Below are 10,114 nucleotides of genomic sequence, written 5' to 3'. Positions count from 1 at the left end.
TTCCCTCCTCCCTCTTTGCCCCTCCCCCCGCTTATTCGGGAGATTAGAGTTCATTAATTAAATCCTGTGCTTAGATCGAACTGTAACATTATTCCAATCACATTTATCTTACAGGCGGCGGAGGAGATGGCAGCCTCGCTGGAAACGCGCGGGGGAGCCTGAGCAGGCGGCCGGGGACGCACAGCGCGGCGCGCTCCTTCGCCACGCCGCCGCGCGGACCCTCCATCTTCCTGCCCAGCCTCCTGGCCCCGCTCTGCCCTGCCTTAGGGGTCGGCTTCTCTCTAGGGCTCCTGCCCTCCCCCCCCCCACCCCCGGGCCTCCGCGGCTCCCCTGCCCGGTCCCCCTCCCCCGCCACACACGCTGACACGCGCGCGCGAACACACACACACTCACACACACTGACACGCCAGCGAGCTGCTGGCCGCTCAATGGACCGATTTCCCTGCTTCCCCTGATCCCAGCCCAGCCCGGGATGAGAAATTGCAAAATGGCCCGGGTGGCCAGTGTGCTGGGACTGGTCATGCTCAGCGTCGCCCTGCTGATTTTATCGCTCATCAGCTACGTGTCCCTGAAAAAGGAGAACATCTTCACCACTCCCAAATACGCCAACCCAGGGGCGCCCCGAATGTACATGTTCCACGCGGGATTCCGGTGAGTGCGGGCCTCTATTTGAGCGCCTCGGGTATCTGGTTTATTTGGGGGGGGGAGATCACAGGGGGGGGGGTGTTTTGGCTTCTCCGAGACACTTTGGGCAAGATAACTGCGTGGTCCTTCCACTCTTCTCTCTGATTCTCCCTTCCCCCTCTCCTTTATTTTTTTTTAACCCAAAGCCCCTAAAAGCCGTTGTTCTAATCGATGTGATTGCATTTCTCGTATTCTTCCTCGGCATCCCTTCCCCCATTTCAAAAATGGGGGGAGGGTTTAAGGAGAATGATGATGGAGGGAGAGGCGGTGTGTGTGTGTGTGTGTGTGTGTGTGTGTGTGTGTGTGTGTGTGTGAGGGGGCGCTGAACCGGGAGATGGACGTGCGTGAGGTGAGTGCCTTCCCGGTGCAGCGTCCGCAGACTCCACGGCCGGACTCCCGGCGGTCCAGGGCCGATTTAATGGCGCAGGCGCTGGACTCCCCTTGCCCTGTCCTCACTCCTCTTACCAAGCCCAACTGCATCAAATGATGCTCGGGTCTATTCTCCTGTAGCCCCTGGGGTATTTTACCCCGAACCTTTCCCCTGCTGCCACCACTGCCCACCCCCCTTTCCGGGATTTCTGCAATTCCTCCGCCCTCTGCGAGAAGCAAGCCTCCTAAGGGCCGCCTTCCCTCGCCCCTGGTCCAATTCACCTCCTGGCGAGGGGCTGGACTGGGAAAGCGCCAGGCGCAGCTTGGCGCAACTCATTGAGAACCCCTGCCTCTACCTGTGACCCTTAAGAGTTCTCCCAGGAGGATCTCCTGAGGGGCAGGTGTCAAACACAATCTGCAACCTGTGGTCCAAGCGGGCCAGAAGTGCGGAACCTAGAGAAGCCCCACCTGGGCAGAAGAGTGGAGCTGGCCTGCGGCCTCCGGCGGTCCCCAGTCAGGGGACAGGGAGTGAAGTCAGACTGGGCTCGGGAAGTAAGAGGTTAAGGCAGGAGCCACCCCCAGTCTTCCCCTTGGGTCTCCGGTTTCCTCTGCCCTTTCTCCAAAAATCAATTCACCCGGACAGCCGGGTCGTCGCGGGTCGGACTAGCGGAGGCGCGGCCGCTGTCCGCGGTGCTGACTCCCTGGTCCTCACGGCGCACCAGGCTGCAGCAGTGCGCCGGGCTCCCGCCCCTGCTCTCCGCCAGACGGCCATTTTATGGTCTCTCCCGCACCCGGAGGAATGGACAATGGAGGCGGATTTCCCTAGTTTTCTTTTACCCCTGGGTGTGTGTGGGAGCGGAGAGTGGACCAAATGAGAGAGGCTCGGGAGGGATAGAGCCAGTGCGTGTGCCAATTGCCCCTCCCCCCGCCGCCGCCGCCGTCCCCAGCAGCCTGGGCTTTAATGGCTACCTTGGCTTCCCCCAGCTGAGGCCAGCACGTTTGTCTGTGTACTCATGCTCCTCTCCAGGTCACAATTTGCGCTGAAGTTTCTAGATCCGTCATTTGTGCCCATTACGAATTCTCTGACCCACGAACTCCAAGAGAAACCTTCTAAGTGGACATTTAATCGGACAGCGTTTTTACATCAAAGGTAGGATAGGGGGAAAAGATCCGAAAGGTGTTTTTGAATTCTGGAGTTCAAAAAACAAAACAAATGATCCAAAACAACAAAAATCTATCCTATCCCCCACCCCGAGGTGTTATTTGTATTTTCTTCTCGGCCTGACTGCACAAAGCCTGATTGGTAACCCTTTTTTATGTATATAGGGCCCTCTCAAAAAAAGAAAACATCAAGAAAACCAATTGAATGGAAGAGAAAAAGATATTTCCAATATCCGCTCTAACTTGGGCTTAATTGAGCACAATGACTTATAGTGAACATGCATGGGTAACACTGCCAAAACCATCTACTAAAATAAATAAATAAATAATAAATAAAAAACTTAATTGCATCAAGACCACCTAATGCATTTCATTCTCCCTCTGAGAAAAAAAAATTTTTTTTAATGAAATAGAATTGTCTCACCCTGAAATACACAACAAATACTATAATCTGCCCCTATCAATTACTAGTGAAAATCTTGGCCCAAATATATGCAGGTATTTAAGTAAGATTTTTCATTAAACCTTTACAGCCTTTAACATATTGTAAAAGCTACCAACATCATTTTTATAGGTTGTCTTGTAACAGCCTTGTTTATACAGGAGGGAGTTTATGTGTGTGTACGTATGGGGTTTGTCTGTGTGTGAAGTGGGGAAGAGGATGAGATTTATTCAAATTTATTATGTTGAGTGATTCTGGTCTACTCTTAGCAACCCCAGATAAGTCATTACTCCTTCCTTTTTGGTGGGATTATTATGCTGCTAAATGGAATGTGAGCCATCTAGTGTATTCATTAGGGGTGTGAATACTTATTTTACACATACTCATTTTACCACTCATTTAAGGGGTTGTGTTTGGTCATAGCATTTCTAGTTACTGCAATTTTTTTTTATTTTAAGCTAATGACAAAATTAAAACAAAGTCACTAGATATCTATGGTGTCGTGAAAATGTGGTTTACTTGAAAAGCTGATATAGTCATGTTATTAGTATTAAAATTTTTAAAACTGTTTACTTAGAAATTACTCCATGGCAATCATTGATTAATTTGAAAACCACAGAAGTGCCCTTCTTTTAAACTATTGGGTTTTTAGTCCAATATTAATTTTATAGACAACCCAGAAAACTTTAACGGTAGTATACATTATACCTTCCCCAAAACATATTCCTAACAACAAAAATTTTCTTCCCACACTAGGCCATGTGACCCAAATGACTAGTCAGAACAATATTTCCTTCTCAAAACTTCCCTCCTTTCAATCCCCTTATTATGTAGTCTTTAATTAATTTTCCCAGTATCATTTTAAATTTACTTTACCTTTATAACAGGTAAAGAATAGTTTGTAAAGAACAGTATTGTAACTTTGGAAGTTTTAAATTAAAGCTCCAGTTGATGTTGTTTTATACTTCGACAAATGAAGTAATTTTTTAAAATTCCAGGTAAAGTGATGATATACACAACATTTAGTTTCAATCCTGCTATTTCTTAGGCAAAAGACACTGGAAATTCACAATGTGATTTCTCAGAATTAGAGAATCTAGTTAAGTCACATGTTACCGGTCTGTCTTAAATATTTTAAATAGCTGAAACTTTAAGAGGAAACGCTTAATTTTACTTAAAGCTCAACATGCAAGCAACCTGAAATTAGTGCTAAGTATCACCCTTGCCTTGTTTATCCTCTGAATTCTTAGAATATACGCACATTTTCACGGTTTACCATAGCCTCTTTTTCTAAGGATTAAGTTACTCCAACTAAATTGTGTTTCTATATAATCAAGGAGAAAAAATTCCTGTTTCATTATTCAGAGGACCTTAATGAGATTATCATCTCATTTCTATTAAATATTCAACTACACTCACTGATACTACCATTTCCATATTTTAATAATAGATAGTAGTATACTGACTCATATCTACTTGGCTCTTATTTGGACACCAGCGATATTTGATATTCCTTGAACGCTGAAGTCCAATAGCAAACAAGTAGTCCCTAGTTACAAACTCTAAGTCACCAATGTTTGTGCATTAATGTCAGCTTTTTGGAGCCTGTGTAAATTGTCTCCCTGTATTTTCTGACATAGTTTGGTCTATGCCTTCCCCTTGATCAAATACACTTTTCATGTAGAACAACTGTGAGTTACAACATTTATACGCCTTGAAGGATTACACCCAGAACTTGACTGAGAAATCAGCACGTCTGTAGATTCTGAAGGAGTCCTTCCCCAAAAAACCACAATTATTATGAATGTATAATCTTTCTTGGATACAGTGTACCTACGATTCTTGTCTGAATAAAATGGCGGCATAAGACATAAGATGGAAAATCAATTCTTTTGAATGGGATGCATTTAATGAATTTCTTTTCATTTTAGGCAAGAAATTCTTCAGCATGTCGATGTAATAAAAAATTTTTCTTTGACCAAGAATAGTGTTCGGATCGGACAACTGATGCACTATGATTATTCCAGCCATAAATATGTTTTCTCTATTAGCAATAACTTCCGATCACTGCTTCCAGATGTATCACCCATTGTGAATAAGCATTTTAATATGTGTGCTGTGGTTGGAAATAGTGGGATCCTGACAGGGAGCCGGTGTGGACAAGAAATAGATAAGTCAGATTTTGTTTTCCGTTGCAATTTCGCCCCTACGGAGGCTTTCCAAAGAGATGTTGGAAGGAAAACCAACCTTACCACCTTCAACCCCAGCATTCTGGAAAAATATTACAACAATCTTTTGACCATTCAGGACCGTAACAACTTTTTCCTCAGTTTAAAAAAGCTCGATGGGGCCATTCTTTGGATCCCTGCATTTTTCTTCCACACTTCAGCAACTGTTACCAGGACATTAGTTGACTTTTTTGTTGAACACAGAGGTCAATTAAAGGTCCAATTGGCTTGGCCTGGAAATATAATGCAACATGTCAACAGGTGTGTATATTTTATTGCCTTTAAGTCTTACCCCACCAGATGGCAAATCAATATTGTAATCTCTTGGGGGTGGGAGGTATCCGATTAGTTACTTCTTGTGGTTAGCTTAACACTTTAGGGCAAACTCTTATGTTTTTGTAATGAAAGAATGAATCATTCTAGGTAAGAAGTTCAGTCATCTACCCCCAGCTGGTAACAAAGTGCCAAATGGGGGGACTGGTATTTCATCAGCCTCCCTTCTCTATGCCGTCTCCTCCCTTGGTGGTAAGCCTAACAGGCAGTCATGGAAATCACCAAAAATCAAGAATTTTCTTTAAATGGATAGCTAGGTCCCCATAATACCAATGGGGAAATTAGACAAACCAAGTAAAAAAGATGCAATTGACTTAAAATGTCCCTTTTTATTTGATACTTGGGAGTTTTGTCAATGTCCAAGATTAGAAAACCACCTAGGTAAATCATGAATTGTATAATCGGCCTTTATCATTTGGGATTTCAGTGACAAAACATGTGAAGGGTATTTTATGACCTTGTTGTTATCCCTTATAATTTGATAGAGAGCTTGACCAGAAATGCAATATTTTTGTCTATTCTGATGAGTCTTAACTCTGGCTATACATTAGAATCACCTGGAGAACTTTAAAAAATACTGTTGCTTGGGCTCTACTTCAAGGGATTTTAATGTAATTTATCTGGAGGTGGGAGGGGAAGGGCCCAGATACCTGTTTTTCTTAATAACTCCCCAGATGATTCTAATATGTAGTCAGAATTGGGAGCCACTAGTCCAGGGCATTTTATAAAGCAAAATTAATTGTAAGATTCATTTTTCTTTAAATCATCTGGGGAAACTGCCTCAACTCTAATTTCTCCTATGCAAGTAGCCTCCATGTCCTAACATACTGTCCGGATCATCCTACAAGTTAAAGTGGGTTCTGGGAGGACTGGTAACCGGGGAGTTCAAAGATTTTTATCCCCATCTTGTAGTCCTCTAAAGTTTCCCGAACTAAAGATCTGTTTAGTTGACCTCTCATAGAAGGAGGAATCATCATCTAATAAAGTGGTATGTCTCTAACAGGTAGGGTTAGGACCATAATATATAGCCCAAACTGGAGCTTTGTCTTTGAGAGAAAGAAGGTGCTATTAATAATGACAGCAGGATAACAAACAAAATTTGGGACTATCCTAGTTTCCTGGGATGTACAGTCATCTTTTTGAGGTGACGTAGCCCATTTCTTGAGTTTAAAGATGAGTCAACTGGGGTACAAACAAAAGGAGTTATTTACCCAAAGTCACTGCCCAAAATGGGCAAAAACAGAATTAGAAGCCAGGTTTCCCACTAACCTGTCCTCTTGTGGTCTTTTGACCTCCTCATTTTTCTCCCCTCTTGCTTTATTTAAGTTCAGCCATACCAAAAGAATTGTCAGAAGTCATTCTAACTCCTTAGGTAAGAAAACCAAGACTAAACTTTTTAATTTCAACTGGAATGGGGAAAGATCTATGTGTGAAGCTTTCAAGTAGTAAAGAAGGAACTATGCATGCTTAGAAACGTTGGGAAATTGACCTGTGTGGCCTAGCCTGCTCCCAGCTTCTCAGAAGGGCTGAGGAGTCAGCCATAATGCTTCACAGCCACTCAGGCTTGAACCAAACACATTGGTTCAATGAAAACTCGGAGGAAATATAGTTCATAGAAACCTGATTTATAAACAGTTTCATTTTGCCTGCATAGCCAATGATACACACACACACACACACACACACACACACACACCCTCCCCGCAGTCTCAAATATGTGGTAGTATAGGTAGGAAGGCTTCAAAGGAAAAACAGCCATAATTTAGCATTTTTTTTAATTCAGAAAGTGTTTAAACACTTTTCTTAGACCCTGCCATGCTAAAGGAGAGCTCAGGACCCCCTAGCTAGACAACAACGGAACAGGGAATATGACTTGGTACAAGAAGGTACAGAAAAATAAGTCCCCACACTGTCTCCAGACCAAAGAAGAAGGATTTAATCTCTAGGTTTGGGTAAGAAAGTGACACAGGAGGTACCCTTAGATTAAACAACCTCCTCCCCACTTCCAAGGGCCCTTTGTGTATGAGAAGCAGAGTCATTCTCATTGCTGGCCTTCTGTGGGGTCACCAACGAGTCAGAGCCACCACTCCTCAGGACAGCTGTGAGGCAGGGCTGGCATCGGACACGTACGGCCTGTACGGTCACGCAGAGGCTGTGCTCAGAAGGCTCCAGTGCCTGGTGGAATGCTCTGCTATCACCCTCTTGAAACTCTAAGTAATTTTGGAAGGAAGGGCCCACATTTTCATTTTGCCCTGGGTCTCACGAATCCTGTAGCCAGACCTGACCCAAGCTATTCTGTGGTCTGAAAGATAGATTCAAAGCCAGTACTATTTGTGGGGGGGAGAAAAAGGCAAGTACTAAATAAGTTACAGATACAAATCCACCTCCCGGCCCAGTCACGTTGATCTTATCGGATTGAAACCAACACTGGCCTCTGAAACCACGTGTACTTATTATCCTGCAGGTACTGGAAAAACAAACATTTGTCACCCAAACGGCTGAGCACAGGTATTCTTATGTACACCCTTGCATCAGCAATATGTGAAGAGATCCACTTGTATGGATTCTGGCCTTTTGGATTTGACCCCAACACAAGGGAAGATCTTCCATACCATTACTATGACAAAAAAGGAACCAAATTTACCACCAAGTGGCAGGAGTCACACCAGCTGCCTGCCGAGTTCCAGCTGCTGTACCGAATGCATGGGGAAGGGCTCACCAAGCTGACTCTGTCACACTGTGCCTAAGACTCTGAACAGAAAGTGCCAAGTGGTCATTTAAAAAGTGCCCCAAATCAAATGGAATAGTCTTCAGAATAGAACCCTAGCGAATTCCTTATAAAGATTGTCTGCCATTTAAAAGGAAAGATGTCATCTCTCCCTCCTTTGCACTGCTCTTTGAAGGGTCTTGGCAAGACAAACCTAATTGAAGCCACATGATTTAAACTTGATTGATAAAGGGAATGTTGCATTTGGAACTATGCTGCTAATGAAATGGTTTGAAGTATTTTCGTGTTTGTATTTTGATAATAAACTGCCTCCCATTTTTTCATGAGGACTAGAGCTGTAGTTTCTGCAGCTTCGAGATACAGTCCTCATAGAGGCCTCTGGCCAGTTTGGGCAGGATTTCAGTTTTGCCTGGGTGGGATCAGACTCTTCAAAATGGAAACAACAACAAAAAATCGTTTGCATACTTCATCTCTCACTCTCTCTTTCTATTTCTCACTGTCGTTCTCAATCCCTTTCCCTACAACCCCTTGCCCCACCACTGTGGAGTTTAATAATTTGCTAGGAATCATATTAAATTAGCTTTGCTTGTATGTGTTGCATCTGTACTTGTTCGATGTGTTCAAGGCTCTGGGTAACTTTGATGTTTCATGACAAACTGACCAAATCATGATGGATCCCCTTAGGATTACTTTGTAAGAAATGCCTCTTAGGAAGTTCTCACTGGTCCACGCAGTCGTTCTACGGCAGAGCAGTCCCTCTGTGGTGAGTGGCATATAGCACAGTGTGTCTTTCACTATCACAAAGAGAATGTATGTCATGGGTGGCACTGCGTCTTTTGACATGAGTGCTATTACGGCAGATCATTCTATTGCCACATTGCAAGAGCGTTCCAGCCTGACTTCAGTGCCTCCCACAATCTTAACCCAAGCACTGGGCTGGGAATTCTCTCAGAACGTAGAGGCAATTGAGTCAGCTTAAGAGCCTGGAACATAGAGAGGAGAAGGAAGAAGAATGTTTAGAAGTAGTTACAGAATCCCCATATACCCTAAAGCGTTGTAACCATGGTGCCCATTCAGAGTCTTTGAAAACCAGGAGGGTTAGAGCAAAACAGAAGGTTTGAAGTGGACTAGGACAGGCCCCCATGTGAACAGGGCTGAGGTGAGGTCATCTTCAGTATCACTGTGTCCACCAGCACTGCTCAGAACCAACTGTTCTCTTCAGGACAACTGCAGACAGTGGATAATCCCTTTTCCAATGGAAATCTGTATATCTAAATTTGCATATCTAAAAATCAAATCAAATCTATATATCTAAAAATCAAGCATTTCATAAGGAAAAACCACTGGGTAATAGGAAGATTTGGTACAAAATAACCCTTGGAATTTGAGCTGTGCAGACCTGGCATGAAGGAATTAGTCGGCCATTTTCTTTTTTTATTATATCAGCCTCAGAAGTACAAATCACATCACTCCCACCCCTGGCTTTCCACTGAGCAGCACTTTGTTCTCCCGGTTCAGCCCAAAGTCTGGCCAAGTTGACGTTAAATTTTAATAAGAGTTTCTTTCTTCATTCCAAATGCCAGTCAAGCACATTTGTAATCCATCTAGGTGGAGTAGCTTGTTCTTTTCCAGAAATCTCATCCTAGATTGCCTGTAATGTTGCAAATGCTGTTTAAAATAATTGCTGTAGTTCGGTCATCAGCTCACTGTCCCTCTTTGGGAAGGTATCATCATGCTCAAAGTTAAACCAAATACAACAAGAAAAGACATAGTTCTTATGCTCATCTGCCCCTGGCCCTAAAGGGGAGCTGTCTTAGTCTCCTGTTTTTCAGAAAGCTCATCGGAGCAGCTTACCTTGATCCAGATATTAACTAGTGAAAGAAAAACCATACGGGTTCAAATGTGTCACCGATTTGACACATCTTACAATGCTGTATGAATGGCAATCCAAACAGGAAGAAATAGGAATAGATGTTTGGGAATAGGAAACACTAACATAGCTCAATACCTGAAATAATTAGAAGGGGAGAAGTAAAAAAAAAAATTTTTTTTTAATTCGCTGGTATAATTTGATGGGCATCAAAACCAGTCCATGCTTGTTCCCTGTCACTTTAAAGAGGACAGTACTCCAGTGCTCATGCTGCACTCTGTTAGGATCACTGCGGATTG

General features: G+C 43.6%; 1 protein-coding gene across 1 annotated transcript; it reads left to right on the top strand.

Annotated features, from left to right (window-relative positions):
- The first annotated feature begins 430 nt into the window (after positions 1-430).
- ST8SIA3 (ST8 alpha-N-acetyl-neuraminide alpha-2,8-sialyltransferase 3) lies at positions 431-8,643 on the top strand. Its single transcript, XM_045790382.2, has 4 exons — positions 431-651; positions 2,081-2,203; positions 4,588-5,145; positions 7,682-8,643. The coding sequence occupies exons 1-4, from the start codon at positions 473-475 to the stop codon at positions 7,962-7,964; spliced, it is 1,143 nt and encodes a 380-aa protein (XP_045646338.2). The 5' UTR covers positions 431-472; the 3' UTR covers positions 7,965-8,643.
- The last annotated feature ends 1,471 nt before the right edge of the window (positions 8,644-10,114 follow it).

Source organism: Ursus americanus, chromosome 19 (genome assembly GCF_024610735.1).
Source record: "Ursus americanus isolate L20-20 chromosome 19, mUrsAme1.1.p, whole genome shotgun sequence".
Taxonomy (NCBI): domain Eukaryota; kingdom Metazoa; phylum Chordata; class Mammalia; order Carnivora; family Ursidae; genus Ursus; species Ursus americanus.
The sequence above is the reverse complement of the archived record's forward strand: the minus strand, read 5'-3'. Positions and strand labels throughout refer to the sequence as shown.